We start from the raw sequence: 16,446 nt of genomic DNA on the forward strand, positions 1-16,446 counted from the left end.
TGCATTTATTAACTATGAAAGGAAAAAACTTTTTAAAAGAAACATTCGAACAAGTTAGATGAAGGATTTACAAAAGCATTGCAGTAAGTCTAACAATTTAGTTACGAATTAAAAATAAATAAAAAGATGCAAAACTTATAATTTCTCATTTTAAAGTCAAATGCAGATACCACATCTGTGCTTAGCATAACAGTATAGTTGAAAACAGTTTTTAATCTACAGACAAGTCCTATTCTTTGTCTGAAACCAAGCAATGTTTAGGTGTCATTATATGTGTGTAACTTTCTTATTATACCGTGTTACTCCGCATTATCTGCCAGAAAAAAAAGGGGGGGGGTTCGCTAGCATGCCGGGAAATTCAGATTTTTTGGCATGCCGGATAATTCAAGGTTTATTTTGCAACAAAACAAAAGCAAATTTCCCCAAGTTCCAATCAGCAAGCAAACCACTCTAAGGAAAAAAAAATAATAAATCCTGAAAGTAATCTTCTTTCAAAAAAAATTTATTGCCTATAACATGCGCTGGTTATTTATGGTAGGTCATTATGAATGGATTTAATTATATGCCATTAAAGTAATCAATTCAGAAACAATCATCGTCACTGCGATTTGTTTATAATTTTTTAAATAAATTATTTTAGGTTCCTTTTAGAGAGGTAAGTTTATTTTTTAGTTATTGAATAGCTTCAGTAAACTCTTTAGCGGGTGGTAAATTTCTGCTTAAATACTTGCTTACTTTTTAATTTAATTTTTATAAAATTATTCGTTATTAAACAATATTTTTATAAAATTAAAATGTTTGCTAATACTATAATGCTTGAAGAGCCTCCTTTTAGGCACTATATTAATACTAATAAGATATGTATAGAACTTATATTTATTTTTAATCTTAACATATATCTTTTATAGTATTTTTTTACTGTTGGCCACCTTTTCGTTTTTTCATTCTCCTAAAATTACTTTTACCAGTAAAACAATTAAATTACCGGATCCAGTTCAGAGTTGTGAAAATGAAGCATTTCCTTGCATGTCAAACGTTGCCAAAAGATATCATCAAATTATGAATAACTTACTGAATTTTGGTGCTTCAACAATGAAATAATGCCGTCACACATGCTATTGCACAAGTTTCATTACTGGTAATGTCAAAGCGCTATTCGATCAGTGATGTTGGCTATTATAGATTTTAGTGCTTAAACTTTGTTTATGTTTTAATATTATTTTATGTTTTAATCTTTGCTTTGTGCAATTTCAGCCTGAAAAATTTGTAAATCTTGGTATTGAGCCCCCAAAAGGGGTTTTGCTCTTTGGACCTCCTGGTACTGGAAAAACATTATGCGCAAGAGCAGTTGCAAACCGAACAGATGCCTGCTTTATCCGAGTAATTGGCTCCGAGTTGGTTCAGAAATATGTTGGTGAAGTATGTATATTTTTAAAGCTAGTTTTTGAAAGTTGTGATTATTATAATTAAAATATGAATTAAGTCGTAATTGGCATAGTTTGAACAATGGTTTGCTGTTTTGAAGCAACTTTTAGTTAATTTTCTTCCCTGTACTGAAGATTTATAATTTTCACTTCTTTTTTTGTGACTTAAATTTCTGAAGCATTTAATATTCAATCAAGTAAAACCAGTTAGTGTAGCTTACCAGAAACTCATCCAGAGTAGGTGTAGGTTGGATAGAAAAACATCAACCGAAGTTAAAATTGATACATACTTAAATACTATTAATTATGGTAATAAAGAAGAACTGTTTATTAAACTATTTGTTACTACATTATCCTTCTCATTTTGCTTCAAAATTAAGAATTGTTTTCCCTTTAAAGTTTTAAACCATAACTGAGGTAGGCTTGAAGGTAACTAAGCAAGTAATTATTTTTAAATATTTTCACACGCACACATATGCAAATATTGTCGCCTCAGAGCAACAGTAAGACATCGAAACCCATTAATAACAGTAAGATATCTTACTGTTGCTTTGGGGTGATGATATGTGCTTGAGGATTACTCAGAGACTAAATTTTGTTTTGATTTTTTTTTCTGCTGAATTCTGCATTCATGTCTCCATGCATGTGACTTGCTGAGTTCTGGGGAAAATCTAAACAAATTTTCGATCACTAAGTAGGAAAATGTGGGGCAAAGTGAAATATTTACTCTCTTAGTGCCACATAGCTATTAATATTTTAACTATGTTGTAACATATGTAATCTTTTCCAATAAAGAAAAAAAATACCTCTGAAAATCAAAACATACGATATACAAGCAATTTTCAAAAATTGATACTAATATTATAATATTTGTTGTAAATTAAAAATTATTTTTATTATTGATAGATGATAGCGTTCTTGTTATTAACATTTTAAATATTAATTGAGACCTACTAATATTCGGTGCAGGATTTATTTGCTTAATATTAGGCTTATTTGAATTTTAAATGCTTTGTAGAGTTAGTCAAGTGCATGCAGGGCAAAGTGAAATAGTTCGTTTCATTAACCTATTCAATCCTTTATCAAATCACTTACATATTGATTGATTTGTGAATTGTTTCATTTACATTCCTTCATTTAGTAATTCCTTTATGTATTCATTCCTTCACTTATTTTCTTATTCATTCCCTATTTTATTCCCTCATTTTTTTCCCACATATTAACTTATTTATTTATTTATTTTTCCGTTGATTGTTTCATTTTATTTTCATTTATTCATTCATTCTTTTATTTACGCATTCATTTGATCGAAAATATCTTTAACATTCAAGTGGAAAATATCTCATTAGAAAAATATTTAATCTTTCACTTTGTCCCATGAAGAAAGTGAAAAATATCCACCTTTTTTTCGGAGGTAGGTACAAATTTACTGCCAAAAATAGAAAATAATTTTTCACTGCAAGTTTTATTGCAAAATACAGTAATTTTCAAAACAAATTTCCAATTCTGTCACTCTGAAAAAAGTAAGTTGTCTTAACTGTTTCACTTTGCTCCATGTTCCTCTACTATTGCTTTAGCTGCATATTGAGTGTCTCAGGTATTTTTAGAATTGAACACCTGACCGTAGTTGGCTGGCTATCCATATTCTAAATGTTAAGAACTCGAAACCATGAAGATGACATAGAAAACATAAGTGGTTCAATGGTAAATTTTTGGATATCTCAAGCTCAGTGGGGGGGGGGGGGAAGCAAGGAAACAAAGTGATAGCCATAGCTGATTGATGAAGATCTGCTTATGGAGACATTCCATGGAAAACTGTAATTTTGTTTTTACATGTGACGCTTCAGACATTTCATTAAAAATAATAATTTAAAAGGATAATGTGCAAAATTTTGTTGCTTAGGAAATCACAAAGGTATGTTTTTACTTCTTAAGTAAAACCTTTTGTCGTTACCTTTTTTTAAAATTGTTTCTTTTTTTTTTATGAAATGTAGGAACCGTCATGTGCACAACAAAATGACCGTTTTCAGCGGAATGGGGGTATACATGCTTTTCTTTTTAACTGTTTAAATTATTATTTCTCAACAAATGAGATATGTTTCCTTTACGTTGGAACCTTAGCTTTCACAACCTACAATTTGTTTCATCATTGCTATATTAGTAGAGCAAAAATATTTAGCAAGCTACAGAAATTTACTTTTGATGTCCCGCACGTAACACATGCAAATACATTAAATTGTAACTAACAAAGTCATTTAATAAAAATGATACTGTGTCAGGAGTATCTTTGTATCAAATGTCAAGGTAAAAAAAATGTGCTTACTCCTGTGCAGTTAAAATACTAAAATCTATAACAAAATGTTGGTGAAATTATAGAGAAAAATTGTCCCACACATGAGGGTGGAATGGCCCATAGATGTTAAAAAGAAGATTGTGTCTGTGATTTACTGAAAGTTCATCATTTCGCTATTGTCAATGCATTTTCCCAAATTTCTCATTCATCTTATCATCAACATCTTGTGAGATTAACTTATAAAGGAGATAGGATTATATGCAATTTATGCTCTCCCTCCCTATGATGAATGCCTCAGCAGTAGGGAAACTACAGTACAGTTGAAAACATTTAACACAAACTAACTAAAAAAATATTTCATATTAAAAGAATTTCGTGATAAAAGATTTGTATTAAAGAACACAGGATACTATCCGGATCGCTATATACCGACCTATATATCATATTAACCGATTTTTCATGAAAAGTGTTTCTGTGTTACACGTATTTCACTGTATAACTTCGATTTAATGATGCCGGATCTAACGATTTCCTCAGTTTAATGATACATTTCACTGGTCATTATTTGACTGCATTGAATGTCTATGCTCCTTGATTGAACGATGTCCTTGATTCAACAATAATAACTTTTTCCAGTCACTTGACAATCGTTAAATTGAGGTTATACTGTTTGTTGAAAATAATGTAAGCATCACACTTCATTATGCAGTAAATGGTTTTTACCTAGCAAACATTTCTGTTTCTTTTATTGTTTAATAGAACTTAGTTTCTGGATAATCTTAGTGTTAGAAATGTGCTAACATTAAGTTCGTTATTTTCAAGCTGTTTTCGGTTATTTTCAAAATGTGTTCGTTGTGTTCATTATTAGTTTTTATATATATTTTTTCTTGGTGACATTTTGATGTTTACTAAGAAACATTTTATTGTTAATTTAGGGTGCAAGAATGGTTCGAGAACTATTTGAAATGGCTAGGAATAAGAAAGCATGTCTAATTTTCTTTGATGAAATTGATGCAATTGGAGGTAAATATTGGTCTATATGTAAATTTAACCTTAAAAAGAATTATAATACTAACTGACAGTTATTATTTTTCATGGTAGTCTTTGCTTTTTTTCAATTTTTTTCAGCTCAAAATGAACAAAATGCACCATTTTGAATTAGAGATTCAAATTTTTTTTCTGTCATTCTATCTTCCAAACTTCATTAGATTTGCCTATGCTAGGAAAATTTTTCAGTTTCATGAGATGGATGAAAATAAAAATTCTTATGATTTTATTTAATGCTCTTTAGTTTCATATTCTTTAATTATCCTTTAATAAAAAAAATAGTTTCATTATAAGAGGCAAAACTAAGCTGATATTATGTTTTCAAGTATACTAAAAAAATGTTAGAAAAGTAAAACTTGCCTCCCTAGGCACCTGCCTACTCTCTGCTACTTAAAAACTTGACTCTATTATAGATTTAAGGAAGTTTTGCAATTAGTGAAAGATTTAATTCTTTAATTATCAATGAAAGTTACTTTTTAGTTACTAAAGTGATATGTTATTCAAAAGACAAACAAAGAAAGCAAGGTGTCTGCATCAGGTTTTATATATAGATGTATATATATGTTGGAACCAAACTACAAAATCGGACAATGTCTGAAAAAATTGCTCACACTGCAGCAAATTGACTTCTGACAAATGTGCCAAGTCCGAAATGTTACTTTATTTTGGACTTAAAAAAGAAGTGACAAAAAAGTAGTGAAATAGCGACTAAATTTCAAAAGTAGTTTGTAGTCGCTACATTTTGAAAGAAGTAGTTGTAGCTGTACTTAACTACATTTATAATAAAGTAGTTGTAGTTCGCAGCAAAAATAATAGTTATTCTGACCACTGCTTTTAGCTCAAAATCAGGCTTGAAGCGGTATTGATTTGCCAGATCATGAATGGATCATTGTCATGTGCAAACTCAGAAATAATTCTTGGTTTCAGACTTGTCGCATATGTCAGTGATCCGTGCTTATTGTGTATATAGTTATATAGTTTTGTAGGAATTAATTTTTGTCCTGATGTTCTTGATAAAAAATATTTTGTCCTGACTTTTAGCTTTTTGTCCTGATGTTCATGATTGTTTAGTATTGAATATGGATATGATTGATATAACATAGGTGCTAGGTTTGATGATGGGGCTGGAGGTGATAATGAGGTGCAAAGAACAATGCTTGAGCTTATCAATCAACTTGACGGATTTGATCCCCGTGGTAACATAAAAGTTTTGATGGCCACAAACAGACCAGATATATTGGATCCTGCTCTGATGCGACCTGGTAGATTGGATAGAAAGATTGAATTTGGCTTACCAGATTTAGAAGTAAGTTCAGTTTTTATTTAAAATTTTTGTGTTTTGAGTTTAATGAATGTTTATATTGTAGTTAATTATAAAATGTTTGATTCTTTTAGTGGCAACATTTTTTTGTGATATGCAAATTTTTTCTGGTGAACTATGGGCATCAAATTAAGCTTGATTATGATAAATATTTTTTTACATATCTGTATATTATTTGCTACATTAAGTTTAAATTAAATAGTGGGAGAAATTAATTCATTCTAATACCAAAAATTAATGTACATTCGTCCCTTGCCACTTCGTGCTTCGACTTTCACAGCTTAAAATTTTTTTTATAATTTTTAAATTATAGTCTTTTTTATAATGTGCTTGTTTTGACAATTTGCATCCATATGTAAATAGTGTTCAACTGCTTGGTTTTAAATTTTCTACTTGTTAAGTATTTCCTTGAATAAGGATAAAATGTAGAGGAGGAGCAAGACAAATAAGTTGTGCTATTTTTGTTGGATAAGATTAGTGTGAAAGAACTGTGTAAAGTTTAATACCCAATAATAATAACAGGCTAATATCTCATATCTAGAGGGCTATAACTATCAAAGGTAGCAATCGTCCTAAAATTTCAAATTTTATCCTAAAACTCCTAAAATTTCAAGTTTTGTCCTAAAATTCCTAAAACTTTCATTATTTTATCACCCCCCCCCCCAAACCACTTGTGCAGAAAAATAAAATTCAACCTAAAAATGAAACTTTTCAAGATGACATGCCTATATTTTAGGATAAAGTAAACTTCATAGACCCCAAGAAATTTTCTCTAAAAAGAAAGAGGGAAAAAACCTATGCTGATGCTGTTTTTTTCTCTTTTTTTTTGAGGGGGGGTAGGAGAGAGAGAGAGAGAGGAGAAAGGTTGAGAAGGGATAGAGTTAACCAAAACAGGCTCAATATGCTGTTTGTTTTGTCTATACTTTGTAACTTTTACAGTCATTCCTCAGGGAAAAGGGGGGTGTGGAAGGTGTCATAGCTTATTGAAAAATATCAAGACAATGTACTGTATTAGAACCGAAATATATATTTATTTTGTGTTGTGGTCTTAGATTAGCTTGTTCTTCTAGTATTAAGAGTCAGTTTGCTTTGTGTTTCTGCTCAGTGAAGAGTCTGATCTTGCATATATATTTTTTTAATTTAATCACTAACTTTTTGCTTTAAAAATATAAATACTTATTTGTCGTATTAAAATATGACAGAAAGCCAAATTCTCTTCCTTGTGGTTGGAAAGAGAACAGGGAAATGGATGTAAGATCAGCACATGGTGCCATGCAGAAAACGATAAATTTGAAGCATTTTGTTCTGTTTGTACATTATTTTTTCAATGTTGATAATCAAGGATTTTCACAGGTATTGTCTCATGCTGATGCGATGAGACATAAGAGGTTGACAGACAAGTAGTTTTAAAAATATAGCTGTGTTATAAATTCACCTGTTCTTAGTCTTCTACTGAAAACAAATTAGTTATGATGAAGCAATCCAAAGCTTTTGTTTCATATTCACTCCATGATCAAATTTCAAAAGCGGAAGTTTTCTTAGTTTTAGTTGTCATGAAAAACAATTATTCCTTTGCATCTTTAAATGAGCTGTAATTTACAGGGATATTTTTGATGATTCTTTAATGACAAGAAGTATCAGATCTGATAAAGGTTAAGTACACAATAAATTTTGGACTTCCTCCCTACTTTACTCCTCCCTCCTTATTAAGGACATTTTCCCCTCATTTTTTGTAATTCACTTTGTTGAAACAACAACAAGGCAAGTAAAAAAGCAATTGGAGATGCATTTATCCTACTGGTACATGGTATATCTTTCTACTTCATAATGTGTCACTGTAATAAAAAATAAAAGATTAATTGCATTCTGTTGTAGTTTTCAAGATTGAATTTGAAATATTTTATCAACCACTACAAAAATCAAGCTTATAAATTGCATTTAAGTTAAAAAAAAAAAACTTTATATTTGCTGTCCTAAAATTTGTGAAATCACCACTCCAACCCATGTTACTGTAGTTAAAAAATTATTTTAAAATTCGTAAATGAGTTTTATATACAATAATTTGGAAAATATTCGATTTATAGATAAAGAATTCTACTCCGCGGAAATTCGGATATCAGGGTTAAGTCTGGAACGGATTAAACACAATAAATCAGGGTTGACTGTGCAATAAATCTTCTCTTAGATCAAAGTTAGCATTATCATGGTGTGTTTGCCTCAGAAAAATTTCCTTGCCCTGTTAAAATGAGGACACATAAATGATAAATAAAATAATTCAGCAAGATTATTCATTACTGCATTTGTGTGGCAGTTTGTGGTGCTTGCAGATGCTTGAAGCAGATTGCCTGAGGAAGACTTGGCACTATCTATACTAGGGCTGGACGATATATCGCAAAAAAGCACAGTGTAGAACCCACATCATTAAAACAGTTTAGAATATTTTTCTTAACCAATGAATCGATACTGCACCGGCTACAAATCCAAGCACTGATGTACAGAGATTGGTCCCCGATCCTTGCATTTAAATCTCTAATTTTTTTCCCACCAATGTTAAATAACTGCATGTAGGGGTGTTTGTAATCCGAAAATTTTGGGTTGCTGTTTCCAAAAATTTGGGTCCGCCACCATTCTAAAACTGAAAAATTATATTAAAAAATAAAAAAATAAAGAGCTTTATAAAATGTTTTTTTTTAAATGATTTCAACGATTTTTCCATGCATATTTGAAGTTTTTATGGTGGAGGGAAGGGGTTGAACTTTCGAAAATTTCACACGGTCGGTCTTCAGAAAATTTATTCGAGTCGACTTTCACTCCTGAGTGTGTCAAGTCAATCTGGCTTAAGTGGTGTGAAAAGTTAATTATAGGAAAATTTTCAAACAAACGCTGAATGAAAGTATCATAAGTTTACTAGACCTTCACTTCCATTAGACCTTCCAAACCATGCAGGAGTTAACTAAGTTTATCACATAATCACACCGAAAGAAAAAGTAAAGTTTTAAGCACACAATAAGCAAAAAATTTCAGACACATATTTTGGTGTTAGAAGGAACCTTTTTTTGAATGCAAAAACATGTGAACTAGAGTGAACGGATGGCATAACTTTGTTTTGAACATAGTTTTACTTTGAATAAATAAGCTCAATGTATCGCCAAAGCTAAATTTATTGCTTTTCAACGCATTCTTTTTTGCTAATTTTGGACTGGTGCTTTATTAGTTTGTAAGCATGAGGCATTGTATATAGTTTTATATCTTGTATATATTTTGTGACTTTTATGAAATGTTTTGTACAAATTTTTTTTTAAAAAAACCTGATGTATCGCAATGTAAGGTTGGCGATGCATCACGATGTAGAAATTCCTACATTGCCCAGCCCTAATGTATTAACATACCAGTGTCATATTAAAAATCTTTCAAGTGATTTGAACTAAACAGTTTCTACAAAATCATGAGAATGATTTTTTACAATTTAAAAAAATTTCATAACATTTTTTGTATTGAATATTCATTATGCTTTGTGTATGTTTTGTAAATTATTCATTCAAGATTTAATAATATACATAAAAAAGAGTAACATAAAATCATAGAATATTTGTGTTGGTGCTCGAAAAAAAAAATGTTTTCATTTCTGGAATTTTGGATCTTCGATGAAAACCTATTTGCTATTTCTTACATAATTGGCCACCAGGGATTCTTTTGAATGAGTGGGCTCAGGGCCATATAGAAGGGGGGGGGGGTTCATAGGGTTCACCCCTACAAATTTTCACCCCTTTGAAAATTTGTACAGTTTTTGAAAGTCAGTTTAATATGAAGCCATTCAAATTAAGTTAGCAAAAAGCGAAGTCAGCACCAACTGCAGTAAAATGGCGTCAATGTTACAATGGCACCATGAATGATACCATTGTAACATTGACGCCAGTTGTTTGTCAAATGTCTTGCTGTTGTATTTCTGATGCAGACTACCCTTCTATCAGGGTTCCAATCTAGGTTGCAGAAAATAACTTAAGCATTTTTGAAGTGTTCTTGTGCCTAAACTGCTTCTAAAGCACTGAAAATAAAAACAAATAAAAGTGTTAAAGAATCTGTAATAAAGTCTTTTGTCAAGGCTATCTGAGGCAAAACTTTTTTTTTCTAGTACAGTCATCCCTTGCTACTTCGCGCTTCAACTTTCACGACTTCACTACATCGCTGTTTTTTTTAGTTTTTTTTTAAAATATAGTAATTAGCCTTTTTTATGCGCTCGTGTAAGCTTTTTTCTACAAAAGAATAACAAAGTATATGTCTTTTAAGTAAGGTAAGCTTTTAACTAAAGTCTGAGGGGCTAGTTGTACGTGGAGGTATAAAATGGCAGAAGAAAGTGTAGGGAATCGCTATCTCATTTTAACCGTTAAGCACTAACTGGAAAGTATAAATCACTGTATTATTACTAGGGGACAAATACATCTGTAAATGGTGTTCAACAATGCACTAGCTTTTTGAGTGGTATAGCTAAATGTAGAGGAAGAATGGGGGTCCCTACGGTCACTAGCAGGGAATTGATTCATCATCGAACAAGTTGGGGTTTTTTTCTTAGACTAGTAGTAGTGTGTAAGTACTGCGTGCATGTGTAGTTTATTTCCCAACAATTACCACTGTGATATCTATTACGTCTAACATATCTAATTTTCTCATATTTTGTGCAATATATTAAGTAATACAAATGTAATGGTGGCTAAGAGTGCTGTTTTATGTCTAAGAGGCTCTAACTATGATAAAAACGTATTTAAATTGCCGTAAGTAAGTCTTATGCGCTCTAAGTAGAAAAATATATACAGATTCTTACTTCGCGGAAATCCATTTATCGCAGTACAGTCTGGAACGAATTAACCGCGATAAATGAGGGTTGACTGTAAATGTGTTTTTCTTGTTCTCAAGTTTCAGGTGCGATCAGTCTTAAACAGGGATCAGTCAGTATATTTACAGTACTATTTCTCTCTAAAACTTGAGTTAGCTAAATTTAATTTAAATGTGCTTGTCATATGAAATATCAAAATGAAGCAGCAACTTTCTATTGGAGCCTTTTTTAATAAACTAAGGTAGGCTTAAACTTGATTTATTTATCAACATATAAATTAAAGTAAGCAGAAAAATTCATATACGTTGATATTATATATATGAAACATGTAATATTTATTTAAATGGTTTTATTTTTAATATTCAGTATCAATATTTTGAGAAGGGAAATGTCATTAAAATGTATAAGCTTATTTGCTTCTTTTTTCTTATACTGATTTTGCAATGAAATTTGTATTACATAGATTTTCATTATTACTAATTTTAGTGAGTCAAGGTTGGTTTTCATTAATGTACTACCTTCCGCAAAGCTCCGCATGAAAGTTTTTAAACCCTCCCCGAAATTATTTTCAGGTTATGGCCCTGAGTGGGCTGTCTTGATAAGTAGAGCTAGGGGGAGGACATCAAAAACAGGGGTTTCCATAAAAAAGGTTATGACGCTGACTGCTTCATTGAAATTTTTAGGGCTGTTTTTAAGGGAGTTATTGAAGGGATCATTCTTCGGGGATTGCTAGTCATTCATGGGCGGCAGTACTGTTACTAACTAGGGGCCAACAAAAAATGCAAACTATTAGTCAACAGGAACAAATTTTGTGCCCGACAAATTATTTCTCAGAGTTAATAAAAAAAATCCAGAAAAAATAACATAACTTCTGGAAGATTCCTGTTCTTGAAAGACTAAATTTTCAAGTTGCTCTTTTAAGTTGCCCTGGTGACATGGCGCTAGGAGTTTGCCGGACTCTTTTGATAATGTATTACGTGTGTGTTGTAATTGTACTTTTATGTCAAAGTGTGCATTTGATTTTATTTCCAATTTTCTGCTCTAATGTTTTAGGGAAGAACACACATTTTTAGAATTCATGCACGATCAATGAGTGTGGAACGAGATATCAGATTTGAGCTGCTTGCTCGTCTATGCCCGAACAGTACAGGTATGTATTTCATTTGTTCTTGTAACATTTTTTCTCCATTTCTAATAAAAATAAAGCGATGCTCATAGATGAATGCAGCAATGTATATGACTGTTGAGCAGTGATCTTTAACTGTTGGTCCGCTGTGTATAATTTCAATCGCTTGCCTACAACTTCTAGCTTTGACAACAGGTTTGAAGATTTCATTTCAAACTGAAAAAAAATGTTGAATCTGTTTTGTACTTAATTTAGTGTGAATGTGGAAGACTCCCAAAAACATACGAACTAATTATGTTTTAACGGTATAACAATTTAAGAGAAATTAAAAAGCTGAAGATTTTCGGGGTTTTACTCGTTGTTTGTTGAAATTTTCAATTTCCATCAATCCATAAGGTAAATGAAAAATTATCATATAAGCTTTGTGCTACAATATGATTAAGGTGAAAAAACAACGTAAATAAAGCACAAATATTCGAGAAAATACAGCATATAGCTACTTCAAGGCAGCAATGAAGCCTCTTCATTAGTGCAAAAAGCTCACCAACACAACCAGAAGTTGCGAGAGAACTGACAAAAACCAGGTGGACACCGGTATTTATACCAAAGAGGGCCAACCAATAAGAATACAGGAACATAACATCAAACAACCAATCAGCGAACAGCATGTACAATTCGGGCTCAAAGCAAGGCAAGAGACAACCAATCAGAAGCCAGGAGACTAAAAGAGTGCGAGACACCAAAGAAACAGGAAAGGCAATTATAGAAATTGCTTCCAAATATCATGAAAAAATGGAGTGCTGGAAAAATCATTGACAAGAGAATGAGAATTTTTCCAAATATGGTAAGCTTCCCAGAAATCGAGGTCATAAACCGAAGAACATTTACAAATAATCTTTGCAGATGAAAAATCAAAACAGTGACCAGAAGTCCAACAATGCTGAGCGATGGAAGAACGAGCAAGTTCTTTATGTTTAACATAGTTTTCGTGCTCTTTCAGACGGTGCTTGAGAGCACGTTTAGTCTGTCCAACGTAGCCAAGTCCACACTTGCAGGAGATGCTATAAATGCTCCAGTTGCTATGGCAATCAATGGGGTCCTTTAAGTTTGTAAATTTTATCTTATTAACTGGAGAAAAAGCTATATCGAAACCAAATTTCTTCAAAATCTTTGCAACTTGATGACTAACTTTTGGATAATAAGGCAAAACAATAGTATACGAAGCATTGGAAGCAGAAACCTTTTCAGAATGAGAGGGCTTAATTAACTTATGATGAATGAACCCCATAAACCCGACATTCCGCTTAAGCCTATTGTTTCAAACATTGGTACTGCTTCATAACAACTTGCTAAGTATTCAGTTTCTATCTTCTCTTCTCTTTTGGTTAGCAACTCTTTTACTGTCAGAAATTCTGTTCATTTTGTTCAGAAGTTACGTTATTTTAAGCCTCATGGTTTAACGATGGCTTCTTTTGACGTGAAATCACTTTTCACTAATGTACCAGTTATTGGGGCATTGGATTGTTTTAAATTGAGACTCCAAGAGCATCATTTTTCTAGTTTTGAGATTGAGGAACTTGTTTCACTTACTCGTGTTTGTCTTGAATAGAATATTTTTGTGTTCAATGGTACTTACTTTCGAATGTCTGAAGGTTTAGCAATGGGTAATCCTTTGAGTCCTATTTTAAGTGACATTTATATGCACTATTTTGAGACTAAACTTTTTGAAACCATAACGTTTCCGTTCTATGTTTGTTACGTTGACGATTGCTTTGTTTTGCTTTGCCAAAACCATGTTGATAATGAACTTTTACTTTCTACTCTAAATTCTATTGATCCTTGCATCCAATTCACTATTGAAATGGAAACTGATAGTTCTCTTTCATTTTTGGATGTCTTTATTACTAAAAGTAATGATGAATTTATGACTTCGGTGTTTCGTAAGCCTTTTGCTGTTACACTACCTCCTCACAAATGTTCTTCTCATCCTCCAAACCAAAAGTTGGCCTCATTTAAGGCTTTTGTGTTCCATGCTTTGAACATCTGTTCTTCCTCCAATTCTTTAAATTCTGAGCTTTCTTATCTTAAAGCAGTGGCTTTCGATCGTGGTTATTATCCTAGCATCATTGATTCAATTTATAATAAGTTAATTAAACCCTCTCATTCTGAAAAGGTTTCTGCTTCCAATGCTTCGTATACTATTGTTTTGCCTTATTATCCAAAAGTTAGTCATCAAGTTGTAAAGATTTTGAAGAAATTTGGTTTCGATATAGGTTTTTCTCCAGTTAATAAGATAAAATTTACAAACTTAAAGGACCCCATTGATTGCCATAGCAACTGGGGCATTTATAGTATCCCCTGCAAGTGTGGACTTGGCTACGTTGGACAGACTAAACGTGCTCTCAAGCACCCTCTGAAAGAGCATGAAAACTATGTTAAACTTAAAGAACTTGCTCGTTCTTCCATCGCTCAGCATTGTTGAACTTCTGGTCACTGTTTTGATTTTTCATCTGCAAAGATTATTTGTAAATGTTCTTCGGTTTATGACTTCGATTGCTGGGAAGCTTACCATATTTGGGAAAATTCTCATTCTCTTGTCAATGATTTTTCCAGCCCTCCATTTTTTCATGATATTTGGAAGCAAATTCTATAATTGCCTTTCCTGTTTCTTTGGTGTCTCGCACTCTTTTTGTCTCCTGGCTTCTGATTGGTTGTCTCTTGCCTTGCTTTGAGCTCGAAGTGTACATGCTGTTCGCTGATTGGTTGTTTGATGTCATGTTCCTGTATTCTTATTGTTGGCCCTCTTTGGTATAAATACCGGTGTCCACCTGGTTTTTCTCAGTTCTCTCGCAACTTCTGGTTGTGTTGGTGAGCTTTTTACACTGATGAAAAGGCTCCATTGTGCCTTGAAATAGCTATATGCTGTATTTTCTCGAATATTTGTGCTTTATTTACATTGTTTTTTCACCTTAATCAATTCATAAGGTAGTTTAAAAAGGCTATTATGTCCTGCAGCATACTTTTGTCAACAATATGCAATCATATGGTAGCAAATCCCCCCCCCCCACAAAAGGCTTTTAAAGTCAAATATTAGCAAATTACTCTTAACACTAGAATTACAGTGATCTTTGTATGCCTAGAAATAGGCCAGGGGTCATTTTGACCCTCTGAGAAGAAATCTGTATAGTTTCCTGTAGGATAAGTTAAAAATAAACATATTTATAATAAATATATTTATTTAAAGGCTATAGAGATTTAACTATATATAATGAGGTGTTCAAAATGAGTTTAAAATGCCCTTTAAATAACCAGCGCTGTTTCAGTTGCATTTCAGAAATTAGCAGCCAATGCTCCCTTTTATGAACAAAAACATTATGAATGCTTCAAACTCTTGCAATGACGTGTTACAAGTAGCATTTTTACGTTTCTGCTCCTATCCGCATCATCAAATGTATTTGGATTTTTTTTTCTCTCAAAAGAGTCAAAATGACACCTTCCAATCCTATAGTTCAAATTTAAAAAAAAATCTTTAAAACTTTATATTATTACTCAGCACGATGATTTAGGAAAAATCGAAGAAGGGTTAAGTTTTTATGAAAATATCGAGGAGCATTTAGCAGGGTCGAAATAACCTCCCGTAATTCCAGTGTTAATATTTCTGAGCAGTTTCCATTGAAATGTTGATATTCAGTTATAGGTGGGTTTTTTTTTTTTTTTTGGTAAGTTTTTTGGAAATGTTTCTGTAAGGTGTCTTTCCGTTTTATTTTTAGCTGTATCTGAACAGTATTGCCTAGTAACCTAAAAATATAGCTGCAGCTATTTTTTTGTGTGTTTAATTTTACAAACATAATGTCTCATTAACATATGTATTGTTTTTTCACCTTTAGGGGCCGAAATCCGAAGTGTCTGTACTGAAGCTGGGATGTTTGCTATAAGAGCGCGGCGTAAAATTGCGACTGAAAAAGACTTTCTTGAAGCAATAAACAAAGTCATCAAATCATATGCTAAATTTAGTGCTACTCCTCGTTATATGACTTATAATTAGTTTTAAAGAGTTGTATTTTGTGTGTGATATCATATGTATCTCGAAAAATAAAACAAACTTTCTGTATTCATGTTTTCTATAAAATTTAATTCAAATGGTAGTACATATTATTCTTTGATGCCGGGAAAATAGTTAATGGTTCAACCTTGAATTCACATTTTCTCACAAACAGTCATGAAGAAAAATAAATGCCGTATTACCCTGCCTGAGCTGACATGCTCCAAAACTCAAGAATCGCCTAGTTTTCAATAACTGTAGCCTTGTCTTTTCCATCTGTAGAAACAACCCAACAAGTAGGGTCCTATCGCAATTTGTGGTTGAAAAAAGCATAATTTGAACTCAAGACATTAAAATTCGCC

General features: G+C 32.1%; 1 protein-coding gene across 1 annotated transcript in view; it reads left to right on the forward strand.

Moving 5' to 3' along the window:
- The window catches only part of LOC129230580 (26S proteasome regulatory subunit 7), a gene marked incomplete at its 5' end in the record, with an annotated part of 28,503 nt that extends 12,332 nt beyond the window's left edge, over positions 1-16,171 (forward strand). Inside the window, 5 exon segments of the mRNA XM_054864985.1 lie at positions 1,255-1,419; positions 4,653-4,740; positions 5,868-6,070; positions 11,970-12,066; positions 15,930-16,171. Coding sequence (XP_054720960.1) covers positions 1,255-1,419; positions 4,653-4,740; positions 5,868-6,070; positions 11,970-12,066; positions 15,930-16,087 — 711 coding nt within the window. The 3' untranslated portion in view covers positions 16,088-16,171.
- Between the last annotated feature and the right edge of the window lie 275 nt (positions 16,172-16,446).

This window comes from Uloborus diversus, chromosome 9 (assembly GCF_026930045.1).
Source record: "Uloborus diversus isolate 005 chromosome 9, Udiv.v.3.1, whole genome shotgun sequence".
In the NCBI taxonomy this organism is placed as follows: Eukaryota; Metazoa; Arthropoda; class Arachnida; order Araneae; family Uloboridae; genus Uloborus; species Uloborus diversus.